The following is an 18175-nucleotide window of genomic DNA, read 5'->3' as shown; positions in this document are numbered from 1 at the left end:
ATCTTTCTGTGGAAATACCCTGCTTGGAAAAAACGGGTCACTGGAATCTATTCTGAGCGGAGGTCTCACTTCTGCCAAAGATCATCACTTTGGCCAATCAATTGGCCTGATGGAATTGTGTTGGAAGAGAGCAGATGACCTCAGAGTGGCTAGAAAGAAGGAGGGTGTGTGTGAGGAAGGGACTGAGCAGGAAACCTCAGCTGCTACCATTCATCTGATGCAGAGCTGGAAAGGTGGAGCAGTTTTAGATCCCACTGTCCTTGACCAACATGAAAACGGCTGAAAGACAAATACAGCCTATTGAATAAGACCCTCAGACTTGCTTGTGTTTCGTTCTAATATCTTGAGTACCCACATCCCAAAGCTGGTCTAGAAACCTGATGTGAGGTAATCTCCCCCATCCTGAGATTTTTTTGGGGGGCGAAGGTGGCGGACAGGACAGGGAGACACAAGAACTGTTTAGTTTTGGGGTGGAGGCAGTAGGTTTTTCAACTACCAAACCAACAATCACCATTAACTAGATTTGCAGCCCTTAAATACTCAAATACCATCCTCTTCCCACCCATCCCAAAGTTGCTGACTTTACTCCCACCATGTACCTTGCATAAGAGCACAGGTGGAACATTCCCCACCACAACCAGACAAAAAAGGAATTTAAAGTCTGGAAAAAGATCAACAAGAACAAGCTGTGAAAACTATGTTGCTATAAAATTACTGTAGAATCAGCGCAGTAGTTTAAAACGATAAGAATAATGTAGAAGTCAAACATTTTCCCAATTTCTTTTTCTCCAAACACCACTAGGCTTGTTAAAACAGCTTTCTGTTATTGGTTCCCAAATAAACCTTCCACTTGACCATTAACCTCACTGCTTGTTCCTTTTCCTTTTTCCCACATTACATGAACCATGATTCCTTGTTTACAATTATGAAGAGTCATGATTTGACATGAGCAGCATCTTTTGCTTTCATTATCATTCAGTGTGTAATGTTAATCATTTTCATCTTCGGACATACCTGAATGGCTGAAAATACACGTCTGAAAGTACCCCATACAAGTGACTTCGAAGTTAACTGATTTTCATGTACATGTCAGTCAGTTTTATGGCTTATCTACAATTACAAATGACTCAAGAGATATGGTTATAACCCAGCCTGAATCTGAAGCACAGACAGAGCTTTAACTATGGACCAATCAAAGGCTTTAACGCAGGAATGGAGAAGAGGAGGAAAGATAACCTCTCAATTGTACCTATGTTTCAGAAATCAGAGAGGCAGCTAAAGATAAAAAAATTAGGAGAGGGAAGGGTCTGAGGTAGAGAGGTAGATTTTGGGAAACACCACCATTAAGGCGTCAATCAAAAACAAAGTTACTGAGAGCAAGAAAAGGCAGGGACTGAGAAGAGAACCTCAATATCAGATAGGAGGGAAACAAGGAACTCTGGGGGATGAAAGGTTAAGGTAAAAAGCACCATTAAAGAAGATACCAACCCCAACTGTTTAGCTTAAAAATAACAAATATGATTTTTAGAGTTTGTTTTTTTTTTTTTTTTTTTTTTTTTTTTTTTTTTTTTACAGGAATTGTGGAATTCTCTGTACTTGCCCTGTGGTCTGAACCTTTAGGGTTCACTTGAGTCATGTTTTCAAGCCTCTCTCCGGAATCATGAGGGTGAGAATCTTCAGGTAATCACTTAACTCTAGGAGCTGAAGCTTTAAGAAAAACACCAGTATTGTGAGATCACCAAAAGGAAAAACATGAGAACTGGCAACACTAAGATTCTGAAGGATTGGTAGGAGAATCAGGAAAGCAGAATCATGGAAGCCAAAAGAAGCGAGGAAATGGATTAAGAGCAGAAACTAACCGTTACTGAAGACCTAAAACACCTCATGAAGGAAAAGGACAAAAGAAAGCACTTGTAAATTGAGCTAGAAAGTAGTCATTTCAATAGGACTTGAAAAAAATCCATTTGCCCAGTGCAAACAGGAGTTATTCCTAGGCTAGTGCCATCAACTTCTGCAGAACCTAACCATCCATTTTAAAAACTGCCCGTTTTGAACACTAAATTACTATTGAAAAGATAGACTTCCAAACACGAATGGTGCATAAACTGATGCACCAGTGTCTTCCTGAGTCGGCCAAGACAGACCAGTGCTGACAGTCCTGTTTGGGTGAGAGAAGGGGAGCCTGGTGGGATGAGATGGTTCTAGATGAGGGGTCGCCCAACACTGACTGACTGACCTGGTGTGTGTTGTGTGTGGGGGCAGCATTAACTGGAGAAGCAAAGTTCAGTCAGCAAGAGACTGGGTCTTCAGGCATAAGCAGATGGAGATAACCGAAGTACAACAGCAGCAGAGAGAAGCTCTGCTTGAGACACATGCATGTTTCAGTCAGATGATGAGTAGGTTTAATCCTTCAACTTGTAGGTATTACGTAGTTTTTTTCAAGCCCTGGTCATTGTGACTTTGATTAAGACAGTTTTGATTAAGTAGAGAGGTTGGAAGCTAGACTGGAGGGGGATAAAGAAAGGGACTGAGGTAAGGACATGAAGTCAGCAAGTAAAAAGCATGCTCCAAAATTCTGGAGACAAAGGAAAGACAAAAGATAGGACAGCAGACCATACTGGATAAAGAAAAAGTTTTTTTAAAGATGGGAGAGTGAGCCAGAGGAAAGGAAGCAGTTAAAGAAAGAGGAGGGGGGAATCTAAGGGAGCCAAGGATGATAAAGGAAGGGCCAAGGGAATAGGTTAAAGGATTAAAGACAGTGGATGATAACTCAGTCAAATAAGAATGAAGGAAGGTAGAACTGGGGTGAATTAAGGTGGAAGATAGATGAGGAAGTTTCAGTAAAAAAAATCTTGTCAAATATTTTGTTTTTGAAAAGATAAGTACAAGGCTGTCATGAGATTAAAAAAATTAATCACGATTAATTGCATGATTAAAAATTTATTTAAATAGTTCTGGATGTTATCTACATTTTCAAATACATTGATTTCAATTATAACACAGCACACAAAGTGTACAGTGCTCACTTTATATTTATTTTTGATTACAAGCACTGTAAAAAACAAAAGAAACAGTATTTTTCAATTCACCTAAGTACTGTAGTGCAATCTCTATCATGAAATTAAACTTACAAATGTAGAATTATGTACAAAAAAAACTCCATTCAAAAATAAAAGAACGTAAAATTTTAGAGTCTGCAAGTCCACTCAATCCTACTTCTTGTTCAGCCAATCGCTCAAACAAACAAATTTGTTTACATTTGCAGGAGATAATGTTGCCTACTTCTTGTTCTCACTTTCAGGTGACATTATAAACAGGTGTTCGCATGGCACGGTTGTAGCTGGCATCACAAGGTATTTACGTGCCAGACGCGCTAAAGATTTACATGTCCCTTCAGGCTTCAACCACCATTCCAGGGGACATATGTCCATGCTGATGATGGGTTCTGTTCCCTAACAATCCAAAGCCATGGAGACTGATACATGTTTATTTTCATCATCTGAGCCAGATGCCACAAGCAAAAGGTTGATTTTCTTTTTTGGTGGTTCGAGTTCTGTGGTTTCCACATCAGAGTGTTGCTCTTTTAAGACTTCTGAAAACATGCTGCACACCTCGTCCCTCTCAGATTTTGGAAGGCACTTCAGATTCTTAAACTTTGGGTAGAGTGCTGCAGCTATCATAGAAATCTCAACATTGGTATCTTCTTTGCGTTTTGTCAAATCTCCAGTGAAAGTGTTCTTAAAATGAACAACATGTACTGGGTCATCATCCAAGACTGCTATAATATGAAATATATAGTGGAGTTGGGGTAAAACCCCCAAGGAGTTCAGTAACACATTTAAGTAACTCATTTTTTTAACAAGCATCAGCAGCATGGAAACATGTCCTCTGGAATGGTGGCCGAAACCTGAAGGGGCATACGAATGTTTAGCATAATTGGGACATAAATAACATGCAATGCCGGCTACAAAAGTGACATGCAAACGCCTGTTCTCGCTTTCAGGTGACATTGTAAATAAGACTGCAGCATTATTTCCTGTAAATGTAAACAAACTTGATTGGCTCAACAAAAAGTAGGACTGACTGGACTTGTAGGCTCTGAAGTTTTACATTGTTTTGTTTTTGAGTGCAGCTATATAACAAAAAATCTACATTTGCAAATTTCACTTTCATAATAAAGAGATTGCACTATAGTACTTATGAGGTGAACTGAAAAATATTATTTCTTCTGTTTATCATTTTTTCAGTGGAAATATCTATAAACAAAAATAATATATGCTTTGATTTCAATTACAACACAGTATACAATATATATGTAAATGTAGAAAAACATCCAAAATTTTAATAAATTTCAATTCGTATTCTATTGTTCAACAGTGCAATTAAAACAGCAAGTAATCACGATTAATTTTTTGAGTTAATCATGTGAGTTAACTGCGATTAATCAACAGCCCTAACAACCACAACCTAGGCTGAGAAAAACGCAAAGGAAGAGGAAGCTGGGAGGGAACTGAAGAAAAAAAATTGGGTTCACATTCTCATTAGCAATGAAACACATCAAATAAATAGTTTAAAATTGCATGCTCAGGGTGGGGTGGGGAGAGATAGTGCTTTTGTGCAAAGGAACAGAATGTCCTTTTTTTGCCTCTCCCCTCACACTAAGCAGCAGCAGATTTAATCCTTAATTCTACTACTGCCACAGGAGACCTGTAGAATTGAGAAGGCACTTTTATTAATGCTCAGTCAAGCTAGGGGCAATAAAGATATGGGAATGACTGACAATACAGAACCAAATTTAGAAGCTCCCTTCTGTTTTCCAGCAACCAGAGAGGTGAAAAGGTCAGAGAGAGGAAAGTCCTCTGTCAGCAGTTGTTTGTGTAGGTCTCAAATAGCTACAGGGGAGAGAACATTTAAACAAACAGAAAAATGTGACTGTAAAAATCACAAGAAGTTGGCAGGGTGACCCAGAGACAGAACCAACAACTACCTTTAACTTGATTTGGAAGTTAACTAGATTTCAACCGCCAGTGTCCCTTTTAATCACATAAAAAGAAACCCAGATTTCCATTTCCAGTGTATCAAAGACTTTTGCTCTTCCACCAAGCATCAATAATGTTTTCCAAAACTGTTCAGACCAACCTATATTAGCACTTAAATCATTTTCAATATTGCTTTGGGGAAACGGTTTCAGCCGTGATTCACTGTTTCCTACGATAGGGTTTTTAAAAACTGTTGGTTGTAATTTAATAGGAATATATGACTTATATGGATGACACTTGTTCAAACATATCAGATGTATTATTTAGCATTTAGTAAATAAAACCAAAATGAAACTGCATAAAAGTCCTCACAGTAAAGCTTTATAATTTACTGATTTTAAACAGTATTACTATTATTACTCTTTGGAACTCAGTTTTCCCCCTAACTATTCACTGAATAAGAAGTTTTCTGTAACAAAAACATTTCTCTGTCAAGCTAAAAATTCCACACGAGGTCAGTAACCTTAAAGTCTTGACATTCTTGATAACAGAGTTGTTTTCTTAGAGACAGCAGATTTACTATTTTGCTTATAGTGTACACGTAAAGATGAACTGAAGGTATTTCACAGTGAAAACACTTAAGTTCATGTTTAAAGATTAAAATAGTTTCTTTAAAATATTCTTTATATAAGATGTTTTATATTTATCAAATGTTAGAACATAAGTTCACAAGTTCTGTCTTTTTAAGGTCACTTTTCTATGACCAATAGAGTGGTTCCACAGATGCTGTACAAATTTCACAGATTCTCAGTAGCTTTCCATTGTAAGGAGAAGATTCATAACAAAACACCACACAAAAAATATTCAGGAGTGCCATAGCACACAGAGCAGAGAAATCTAGAAATACTGTGCTGGAATGCCATCAAGGTTTTGATTAGGCAAAGCACTCTATCCTCTTTATTGTGGTATCTGACTTCAGATTGTTTATAAACAGAACTACAACCCACAATTTATGGCCATCTGTTATTCTATACATACTTAATTCATGCAGCAAAAGTCTACTGCAAGTTGACAAAAGCAAGCCAACTAATGGCTACAATGTTACCACAGGGCTGTATTTTAAGAGTGCAGATATGATTCACGTCAATTCTCATAACATTTTAACGAAGGGGATTAAAACGTGCAAGTGAGCCAAAATTAATTATGTGACAGTTTTACCTCATGAGTATTTTGAGAGAGTGGAGCTGGTCATAATTTAAGGGGAAAGAGTACTTCATAATCCATGCTTAGAATACCACTCACTTGGCTTCCATTTTGCACTCAATTAAAATACAGTACTCATTTTAACTCTTGAAATGTGTAAGGAAAAGTAGGTCACTTATAGGCAGATAGTACACATTATATACACCTCTACCCCAATATAACGCGATCTGACATTACACGAATTCGGCTATAACGTGGTAATGCAACAGGGAGCCCCAGGCCCTTTAAAGTGTCGCCTGAGCCCCACTGCTAGACCATATTGTATCTGAATTTGTGTGGAGCCCTGGGCCCTTAAATCGCTGCCCGAGCCTGGCCTCCGGCAGCTGGGCTTGGGCGGTGATTTAAAGGGACAGAGGCTCCAGCTGCTGTGGGGAGCCCCAGGCCCTTTAAATCCCCGCCTGAGCCCCGGCAGTGGTTTAAAGGGCCCGGGGTTCCCTACAGTGGCTGGAGCACCGAGACCTTTAAATCACCGCCAGGGAAGCCGTACCAGACCATACCCAATATAACACGGTCTCACCTATAAGGTGGCGAGATTTTTTGGCTCTCGAGGACCGTGTTGTGTCAGGATAGAGGTGTACTTTAAATTATTTTAAAAATTCAGAAGTGTATCACTTTATTTAAAGAAATAAAGGCTATGTGGCTTCTGGAGAATGGTATAATCTGTTTAATAGATGTATTTGTTAAAAAAATACAATATTAAGCTTAAGCCTGGTGAATATGAGATATCTCCAATTCGATCAGGAGTTAAATAAGTTTAATATTAAAAAGCCATCCTACAAAGTACCTTTAAAAAAATAGTCTTTTTTTAAAAAAACATGCACATTTCCTTTCCTTCTCCACAGAGAAGAACCCTATATGCAACTCTATTTTCCTGGTTGCCATAAATATAAACAAGCAAACTCTGTATCAGAAATGTAATTAAAATAGGAGAACTAGAGCATATAGAGCAATATTAATAAAAACATGACCAGAAGCTTCATTAAGAAATATTTCCATACCAAAAATATTTCCCATGCATTATCTAAAATAACCACTTGCCTGCAGTATGCCTCCCTTGATTCTGTGACATCCTTTGGAGAAGATCATTGTTATGTCCATAATATCTATAGTTCTCATGTACACGATCACTTAGCTGATGCCTCCTTTGACCATCATAAAAATCATAGTAATAGCGGGTACCAGCATCTCCATTTTCTGTAACAGAGTTAGCTTCTGTTAAAAAGGACTGGGAGGAAGAACCATATTCCCGAGGGACATCAGCCGAATTTCTTGCAAGATAGGAAGGTGCAGATAGTCTGTTGCTTTCTCGCCTCATTATTTCATGAGGTGGCCTCTGAACTGGAGTTCTAAGGAAACTCTGGTTTCTAGAAACTATTCCATCCCCTCCAGCAGAGTAGGCAGAAGAACTCGAGTCAGGAAGGCAGATATCAGTTCGCCTTGGAATGGTCGGACCATGACGGATAAACGAAGGCATCAGATCTGTAAGAGTAAAACATTGTAAGTTAAATACAAACTTTGCTACAACAAGTGTCCAAATTAGGTGCAAAATAGGTATGCTAATTGGTTGACTGTAATGCTAAATTAGAGTGTAGAAATCAGGAAATTCAAAGCTAAGGTTTTCACAGTAACATTAACTCAGCCATTTTAAACAAATACACAGTCAGAGTTCCAAATCCAGAAGGGACCATCAGATAAACTAGTCTGACCTTGGATATATCACAGGCCACCAACACATTACAGCCACATGCACACTAAATCCAACAAATGGAATTGTACCAAAGTATAAGTATAAAGGGATAGCTTAGTGGTTTCAGTATTGGCCTGCTAAACCCAGGGTTGTGAGTTCAATCCTTGAGGCGGCCACTTAGGGATCTGGAGCAAAAAATCAGTACATGGTCCTGCTAGTGAAGGCAGGGGACTGGACTTGATGACCTTTTAAGGTCCCTTCCAGTTCTAGGAGATAGTTATATCTCCAATTATTATTATTATATTATTATTAGAGCCCATAGGAGACTAAACTACTGTATGCCACCAAGACAGAACATGAGGGACCAGAAGGTACAAATGCCCAAGGCCTTAGCAGTAGGAGGAAAATTGATTAAATGAGATCCTGGCAAATGACCTGTACACTCCACACTGCAGAGGAAGGTAGAAAACCTCAAGGTCATTGCCAACCTGACTTGAGACAAAATTATTTCCACATCCCACACATGGTGATCCGTTAGACCCCTGGAGCACATGAGTAAGAACCAGTCAGCCCAACACCTGAGGGAGATTTCAGTACCACCTCAGAGTACTGGTTCACCTTGCTTTTTATTTCTCTATCTCAAATACCACAAAAGAATCTCAAAGCATCTAGTATTAAGCCTCAAAACATCCATCTAAGGAACTTAGCCCCATTTTACAGATTGAAAAATTGAGGCAAAGATAAGTTAATGAGTTTGTAAGCTCTTTAGAAGAGAGGCTTTTACTCTGCTTGTACAGTGACTAGCACAACAGTGTCTCTAGGTACAAATGCAACATACATAAATTATTTGCATTTTACTAGCTTCTAAAGACCCCAACTGAGACTGAAGCACCATATACACATATAGTAAGAGGCAGTTCTTGCCCAGAAGAGCTTGCCATCAAAATACAGAGTTAATGTGACTTCTCCAAAGTCACACAGCAAATCAGCGGCAGAACAGAACTCAAATCTTTCAACTCCCAATCTAATGCCCTATCATGAGGTTTGCATTTATGTACTTACAATGACTGAGGGTATGGCTACACTTGAAATTTCAAAGCGCTGCCGCAAGTGTGAGTGTGGTCGGAGCACCAGTGCTGGGAGAGAGCTCTCCCAGTGCTGCACGTAAACCACATCCTCTACGGGTGTAGCTTGCAGCGCTGGGAGCCGCGGCACTGATTACACTGAGGCTTTACAGCGCTGTATCTTGCAGCGCTCAGGGGTGTGTTTTTTCACACCCCTGAGCGCGAAAGTTGCAGCGCTGTAAAGTGCCAGTGTAGCCAAGGCCTGAGTGCGTAAGTGACTTTCCCACAGTCTCACAGGAAGCCTGTGGTGCACACCCAGGAACAGAACCTATACTTTCCTGTATCTGTATAACATGGCCTAGCTAGCAATGCTGTAATTCTGAATGCTTAATTTCTCAACTTTAATGTTACATTAATGTATAATAGCATTTAATAGCTCAGCTTTAAGGAAACCGCCATAAGACATGAACATAATTGCTATACTGGTTCAGAATCTAAACCATTTTGCCTCTATCAAGTTAAACACCAACCCAGAGTGGTAGACCTCACTCAAAAAGAAAAATATGCCAATGTATTCAATAACTGTTTCTAAAGTTTGTCTTTTAAATTACACCTCAGTAGATGTAATGAATAAATAATTTGCCATAAGAAGTGCTCTGACACTAGAGCACACAATGGCTTGTTATTTCACAACAAAACACTGAAAACATTTCTAATGTATAGACAAGTTTAAACTTTTACAAGTTTAAAAAATAAAAGGTATAGTATTTTTAATCTAGTCTGTCTCCTTTCTCACTGGGAAATACAGTAATACCACGCCATTACCTTATATCTTCAGCCATTTCTGAGCTGTACATGCAAAACTGGTTATCAGATTATTGTTACAGCGAGAATAGAATTTTTAAACCCTTTTTACTAAGAAGGCTAAAACAATTAGTTCATAATTTACAGTATGATACTGAATTTGAGTAACAGTTTTTAAATTTTAAAACTAAAACACATGCCAAAGAAAGAGCACAAGCTAAAGAGTTCAAAGTTCATTTCCCAAAAGTATGTTTTCAGCTCTTGCAGTTGCAAAGGTAACTGTTCAAACAACATGAGGCACTGCTGTCACACTCAGGCTTTGTCTTTACGCTAAAAAAAGATGTGCTTTTATCATAGGTTAACTAATTAGATTAGCTAGCCTGCTGTAAAATCCTATTAGAGAGTCAGGAGACCACCGACAGGTGGGGAGTACAGTGCTGACCTTGCCTAGCTACCTCCTGGTAAAAAAACTACACATGCCTTGTCTCTACTAGGATTTTACAGTGAGATAAGTATCACACATTAGTCATCTTACCATAACACCTCCCTCCCCCGCTATTTTGGAAATGAAGATATAGCCTTAGCTTGCAAAAAAGAACATTGACTTTAGGAGAGCTGCGAACCGCTCCAATTCATATGAACAAGTTATTAAAGGAACATTGTGAACTTAAATAAAAATCACACTTCTGTGTGAAGAAGATACTGTCTTCTACAACCGGAACTGAGAGATTAGAGAAGTTTGTTTACAAAGTGCATTTGACAACACTTGTGTATAGACAGTTTCCCCTTTTCACAAAGGTCTTCCATACAGCAACAAGGAAAAGAACTTTTTTTTTTTTAAATGGAGGGGAGAATATTTTAAAACCATAAAAAGCTGGCTAGTAGGGCTGACAATTTCCTGGGAAAAACTAGTTTAGGAGGACCACGTGTTAGTAAAAACTGGCTTAAACTGGGGTTAAACAGGGGAAAATAATTGCACCAGTGTCCAGCAAGTTCTGCAAGCATAGAACGAGTCTTTTCAAATGTTGGCTATATTCACTGAAAACTGAGGAACGGTTGGTCTATCCACTACATCAAAGTTGGGCTTCTACAGAATTCTGCATGGCCAAGCGGAACTAAACTGGTAGTCTGAAATTCTGCCTACCTCTGACTGCTTAATGCTTCAAGCCCACAACTCTGCATTACGGTCATTTTCACATAATAAAACGTTTTTGATGTTTGTTTATAAAACATTGAAAATTGAGGAGTAACATAACTTTCCTGAAAAAATACTAAAAGAAAAATGTAGACATTCTGCTGCTCATTATTATAGTTACACGTATTAGTATTACATCCACCCAGAGTTTTACTTTTTGTTTATACAACCCAAAATTAATCTCTGAATCTGTTTTATGTAATCACAATTTTAATACGTAACTAAAACTAAGTGTAATGTGGTGTGCATTAACAAAACAGTTCTTAAAACCGAAAATACCTTAAACTGGAACTAACTGTTTTTCCCAGGGCAGTAAAAACCATGATTTTAGCTTGCAAAAATCATCTCTGGTAAATACCATGCCAACCCAGCTGGCTAGAGGATTTAGAGGCAGGTGTAGTACCTCAAAAGTTTTACTAGACTTTATTGGGATTGGTGCTCATTACACTCAGCAATGTATAAACAAAACACAGAAGAAAAACAGTCCCTTCCTGAAGTGTATCCTTAAAATAAAAGCAAACACCAACAATTCAAATGTGTACAACTTATGTACACTGGCACATACTTCTTACCGTTCACATGCATCTGAGCTATCCCCTGAGATCCTACATATCAAGCTGATAAGGACTCCCTTCAATTACAGTCAAAGAACAGAAGTTTTACTATCACATCAGGTGGGCAGGGTGTCACTATAGGCCCCTGCTCACCTCCTGGGGTGGGTGGTGGGGGGTCTTTTTCCCCCCACTTAGGACTCCAGGCCCAGGGCACGCTCCCCACTGCCCCCTGACTCCAGCCCCGGGGCATGTTTCGCACTGACCCCCGGGGGGCTGCTCCCCGCTGTCCCAGCTCCGGGACACGGTCCCTAATGCTCCATGACTCCAGCCCCGGGCCATGTTTCGCACTGACCCCGCGGGGCCGCTCCCCGCTGTCCCATGACTCCAGCCCCGGGGCATGTTTCGCACTGACCCCAGGGGGCCGCTCCCCGCTGTCCCATGACTCCAGCCCCGGGGCATGTTCCGCACTGACCCCGGGGGGCCGCTCCCCAATGCTCCATGACTCCAGCCCCGGGGCATGTTCCGCACTGACCCCTGCGGGGGCCGCTCCCCGCTGTCCCATGACTCCAGCCCCGGGGCACGTTCCGCACTGACCCCTGCGGGGGCCGCTCCCCAATGCTCCATGACTCCAGCCCCGGGGCATGTTCCGCACTGACCCCTGCGGGGGCCGCTCCCCGCTGTCCCATGACTCCAGCCCCGGGGCACGTTCCGCACTGACCCCTGCGGGGGCCGCTCCCCAATGCTCCATGACTCCAGCCCCAGGGCATGTTCCGCACTGACCCCTGCGGGGGCCGCTCCCCGCTGTCCCATGACTCCAGCCCCGGGCCATGTTCCGCACTGACCCCTGCGGGGGCCGCTCCCCAATGCTCCATGACTCCAGCCCCGGGCCATGTTTCGCACTGACCCCGCGGGGCCGCTCCCCGCTGTCCCATGACTCCAGCCCCGGGGCATGTTTCGCACTGACCCCAGGGGGCCGCTCCCCGCTGTCCCATGACTCCAGCCCCGGGGCATGTTCCGCACTGACCCCGGGGGGCCGCTCCCCAATGCTCCATGACTCCAGCCCCGGGGCATGTTCCGCACTGACCCCTGCGGGGGCCGCTCCCCGCTGTCCCATGACTCCAGCCCCGGGGCACGTTCCGCACTGACCCCTGCGGGGGCCGCTCCCCAATGCTCCATGACTCCAGCCCCGGGGCATGTTCCGCACTGACCCCTGCGGGGGCCGCTCCCCGCTGTCCCATGACTCCAGCCCCGGAGCACGTTCCGCACTGACCCCTGCGGGGGCCGCTCCCCAATGCTCCATGACTCCAGCCCCAGGGCATGTTCCGCACTGACCCCCGGGGGGCCGCTCCCCGCTGTCCCATGACTCCAGCCCCGGGGCATGTTTCGCACTGACCCCCGGGGGGCCGCTCCCCGCTGTCCCATGACTCCAGCCCCGGGGCATGTTCCGCACTGACCCCGGGGGGCCGCTCCCCACTGTCCCATGACTCCAGCCCCGGGGCACGTTCCGCACTGTCCCAGCTCCGGGGCACACTCCCCAATGCCCCCGGGGGGGGCCGCTTTTTCCTCGCCCCCTGCCCGCCAAACCCGCGGGCCAGGGCTCCTCCCGGCGCCGCGCCGCCCCGGACACTCACTGCGGAGCAGCGGGCTGGTCTCCTTCTTCACGTACTTGCCCTGCACCTCGCCCGGCTTGGAGAGCTCCGTGCGCGTCTTCTTCCGGGACAGCATCCCCCCGCCCGGGGGGCTCGGGCCCGCGGCCGCCTCACTGCGCGCGGCCCCCGGCGCTGCGCTGCGCGGCTCCCGGCTGCATCATCCCCGCAGGGCGGCGCGCAGGCCCCGGGCGCTCACCCGCTCGCGGCGCCAGCGGACAGCGCGCTCAGGGCCAGGGGAACGGAACGGGGCCAGGCCGCGGCCGAGCCATGTGCGGGGCCGCCCCTCCGCGCACAGCCCTGTGGGACACCAGCAGCGCCCGCCTCCGCCGCCGGACAGCGCCCCCCTGCGGCGGGGAGGGCCGCTGCGGCCAACAGGAGGCGCCTCTTCCCCGCCGCGCGGCGTGGAGCGTTCGGGGGCAGAGGGTTCCGTGGCCGTTGGGTCTGGAGGGGCGGGGCCAGACTCAGGGGGCGGAGCCTGCAGCCCCCTCAGCCCCAGCCAGGGGTGGCCCTGCCCAAGGAGGCTGCTGGGGGGCGGGAAAGGAGACCAGGACACAAGATGGGCCCACACCAGGCAGAGGGAAGGAGGCTGGGAGAGACAAAGGGCCCAGACAAGGCCCTGGGAGGAAAGAGGCAGGAAGGGAGAGCACAGGACATACAGTTTATGTCAGATCACAAGCCCCGTCGCATTGGGGTGGCTGGGCACCTGGTCTGAGAGCTGGGCCTGGGGCCTCCATGCTTTGATGCCGTGGGTAGGGCTGGTCACCTTGCCAGCCACAAACCCACAATAGGGTTGCCACAAACTGCCTCAGGACGTGAGCTCTCCCCTACGGCCTGTTCTCATTCTCCAGCGCCCTAGAGCTGTCACACACAGAATATCAGGGTTGGAAGGGACCTCAGGAGGCATCTAGTCCAACCGCCTGCTCAAAGCAGAACCAATCCCCAGACAGATTTTTTTACCCCAGTTCCCTAAATGGTCCCCTCAAGGATTGAACTGGGTGTAGCAGCCCGGTGCTCAAACCACTGAGCTATCCCTTCCCCCATGAACACTCCCCTCTGACAGCGAAAAGCAAGAGCCACTAGGCTAATGGATGGGCATGGTGCAAAGCTAGTTGAGGTATGCAAGCTGCATATTGGTATTACTGCAGCAACCAGGACTCTTTTGTGTTGTGTGCATGTCTACCACCTAACAAAAAAACAATCCCTCCCCTAAAGAGATTACAATCTTTAAGTGTAAGACAAGGGATAACAAATGGATACAGACAGGGAAGCATATTGAACAATGAGAATATTTGGTCAATATAACAGGCCATGGTCACAGCACACCAGCATCAAAAAGGGCATAGAAAAACAGTTACCTACCTTTTTGTAACTGTTGTTCTTGAAGATGATGGCTCATGTCCATTCCATTCGAGGTGGGTGCGCACCCACGTGCACAGTCGTCTGAGATTTTTGCTTTAGCGGTAGCTGTAGGGTTGGCTGTAACATCTAGAGGGCCTCGCTCATGTGCTGGTATATTAGATATTGCCAACTCTATGCCCTCTTAGTTCCTTCTTGCTAGCAACTCAGACAGAGGGGCAAGAGGGCAGGTATGGAATGGACATGAGAACACATTTTGAAGAACAACAGTTACGAAAAAGTAGGTAAGTTTTTTCTTTCTCAAGTGCTTGCTCATGTTGACTCCATTCTAGGTGACTCACAAGCAGTATCCTCGAAGGTGGGCTCTGAGTTCACAGTTCAGTGGCTTGCAGTACTGCTCTATTGAAGCCAGCATTGTCCTGGGCCTGCTGGGTAAGTGCGTAATGGGATGTGAACCTCATGGACAGACGACCAGGTGGCTACCCTACAGATGTCCTGTGATAGACACTTGGGCTAGGAAAGCTGCTGAAGAGACTTGCACCCTGGTTGAGTGGGTGGTGACAATCGCCAGAGATGGCACCTTCACCTGGTTGTAGCAGCAGCGAAAACAGACAGTGATCCAAGAAGAAATTCTTTGAGTGGACACTGGATGACCTTTCATCCTGTCGGCCACTGCGATGAACAATTGCATTGACTTACGGAACGGCTTGATCCTTTCAATGTAGGCTAGCGCCCTCCAGACGTCTAGGGAATGCATGAGTTTGAGGGCAAAAGTTTCTGCAGATCTGCACTTATCCTTTCTGTGGGACTCCCCCAAAGACTTTAAACAGCTGTCATGGGGTCACTAATGGGCAGGCTGCATGATGAACATGGCTTGAAGCCAGAGGTGAAAGTAAGCTAGTCCAGTCCAGCATACCGGCAAGACCCAGTACACCGTGCCAGACCACACCGTGCCGGACCGCAGCTCCGGCGGCTGGGCTGGGGCTGGATTTAAAGGGCTCAGAGCTCCCATGGCTGTGGGACACCCAGAGCCCTTTAAATCCTGCCCACGGCTCTGGCGGCCCGGCTGGGGCTGGGATTTAAAGGGCCTGGAGCTCCGCAGTGGCCAGAGCCCCAGGGGCTCCCAACCACCTCTGCAGCTGGGAGCCCCGGGTTGATTTAAAGGTCCTGGGGCCCCGGGGCCTTTAAGTCTTGAGAGGCACCGCCTCTTCCGGATGAGGCCACGCTCCCCTCAGGACTCCGGCAGTACCGGTAAGTCCTGTAAGTTACTTTCACCCCCGCTCAAAGCTTGGGGAACGGGGCATGCCCGGCTTTGAGGTGGAGTCCCAGCCGGGACTCTTAACTCCTAAACAACCACTCTAACACTTAACTTAAAGGTCTAACTAAATACCTATCAACTAACAACAAAGGAGGCAGAACAACGGACTGTAAGAACTGCTAATGCTCTTGTGAGCCAAGACAAGGCACTACGACCAAGGCCTTGGTTACACTGGCGCTTTACAGCGCTGCAACTTTCTTGCTCAGGGATGTGAAAAAATAACCCCCTCCCCCAAGTGCAGCAAGTTACAGCGCTGTAAAGTGCCAGTGTGAACAGTGCCCCAGCGCTGTAAGCTAATCCCCTCGGGGAGGTGGAGTACCTGCAGCGCTGGGATTCCAGCACTGGCGTCGCAACCACACTCACACTTCAAAGCGCTGCCGAGGGAGCGCTCCCGTGGCAGCGCTTTGGAGTTTCGAGCGTAGCCAAGCCCTAAGTGTGGTAAGAAGGAACTGAGAGGGTGTAGGGTCGGCAGTGCATGAGTGCGGCACTCGAGAGGGAGCTACAGCCGACCCGAAAAGTACTGCTAAGGCAAAAATCTCCGACTGCACATGAGTGCGCACACACGTAGAATGGAATCGACATGAGCAAGCACTCAAAGAAGAAACCAACCCTCCAGCAGTGCAAATTAGAGGAAACTCATTAATCTGTTACCAATAGAAAAGCCTATTTGAAGTCATACACAAACAAAACATGAGGTAAATTTAATCCTAAATTCTGAATATTTTAATAATTTTTACAATCAAATAATTGTGTATTAAAGATTACCTTTTTAATAAAAATATTTAGAGTGGTAACGATTAAGGAGGAAAACACTGGAGGATGAGAACAGGCTAGAGTAAAAATAAATTAAGGGGTAGGTTCATTATTGTTTTTTTTTCCTCCCTAAACTGGTTTATCCTTTTTTTCATAATGGAAAATTCATGTTTTTATCATTAACTACAAACCTGTCAATTTTTATTACTATTTTACTTAGTTAAAAATGTAGCTTTGATTAGTACAGGCATACGAATTACAACTGAATAGAGTTATTGGTCTCCACAGCAAAATACTCAAATATTTTCATACAAGGAAAAAAAGAGCAAGTCGTGAGTACAGTAATTTATATTTTTAATTTCTGTATAAATGGTTCATTTTTTCTGTTTTACATGATGGTATAAAGACAACTGTTGTAATACAGTATATTATACAGATATAATACAATGCAAACTTGATAAAAAATACACCCACTAGTCTTCATCGCTACAGAAGTTAATTATCGCTAATTACAACATTTGACATTTAGTGGGAATGGAAGCTATTAATGGGTGAGAGGGCTGAACATCAGCAAAGCAACAGAATGCAATTATAACAACATCATTTCCTTTAGATTTACCAAAGGATTTTGCTGTTCTTTGCTAAAGTACACTGTTCCCTTAAATCATTTTATGCAACAGCCATAAATAGCAAATGTCAGTTGGGTTACAGAATCCCTTTCTTTGAATTTAAATTCAGTCTCATCTGACTGAGGAAAAAAGTGCTAATACTGTATATACTTTTTACCAATGCAAATTGACACACAGCTCCTTAACTGTGCAGATATAAAACAACCCCTCAAGTTGTTTGGAATGAATTTGTATATATTCCCCACCAAAAAAACCCAACAACTCAATTCCAAAACACTTATCTTCAAAGTGATTCACACAGCATGATGTAAGAAACAATGGTCATACTTTTAAAAACACTGTTATATTATCTTTGAATTGGGAAGACCCATTGTTTTGATTGAGGCCTAGTACTTCAAGTTTTGTTGAGCATACATGAGTTTGCTATTACAGACTTTGGCATTTTAAAAATGTCTATATGGTATACCCATGCTTCTAACATGATATTCAGGCATCAGAGACTATAAATACTTCATACTTTTCATAGGTGTATATCCATTGGCTCAAATGCACGGTAAAAAAAGTATATGCAAGTAATTGTGCCAGCCCAGTGGTCAGACATACATTTCACTGACAGGGCATCAGAGTTTGAGTCCTCAGTTTCACCACTGCATATCATCTGGGGAGGAAGTGCCCTAAACTGCTTCTCAAGCAACCCTTCTGGCAGATGCTGTAAGCAGCATTTAATAGCTCTGAAAGGTGCAACGTCCAACGGCACTTTTGAGAACGCGTTATTCACACAAATATCCCAAAGAAGTAACCTTGAATTTTACCTGAACAAGGGAGGTTGAACTCCCTCATGGCCCCCCAACTCCCAACTGTCCTCAGTGGTTGGATTAGTATTTGAAGCTAAATACATGAAAGGAAGGATACATTGAGAGAAGG

General features: G+C 44.3%; 1 protein-coding gene across 2 annotated transcripts in view; it reads right to left on the bottom strand.

Annotated features, from left to right (window-relative positions):
• Positions 1–13350, bottom strand: part of SAV1 (salvador family WW domain containing protein 1) — a 38845-nt gene extending 25495 nt beyond the window's left edge. Inside the window, exons 1-2 of one of the 2 annotated variants that reach the window (XM_050954728.1) lie at positions 13178–13350; positions 7281–7721 (exon numbers count right to left, since the gene is read on the bottom strand). In XM_050954728.1, the coding sequence (XP_050810685.1) occupies positions 7281–7721; positions 13178–13271 (535 nt within the window). In that variant the 5' untranslated portion in view covers positions 13272–13350. The remainder of the gene's footprint in view (positions 1–7280; positions 7722–13177) is intronic. The other variant, XM_050954729.1, reaches the window with a different exon arrangement.
• Positions 13351–18175: the final 4825 nt, after the last annotated feature.

This window comes from Gopherus flavomarginatus, chromosome 5 (genome assembly GCF_025201925.1).
Source record: "Gopherus flavomarginatus isolate rGopFla2 chromosome 5, rGopFla2.mat.asm, whole genome shotgun sequence".
NCBI lineage: Eukaryota > Metazoa > Chordata > Testudines > Testudinidae > Gopherus > Gopherus flavomarginatus.
Note: the sequence above shows the minus strand (reverse complement) of the source record. Positions and strands in the feature narration are given on the sequence as shown.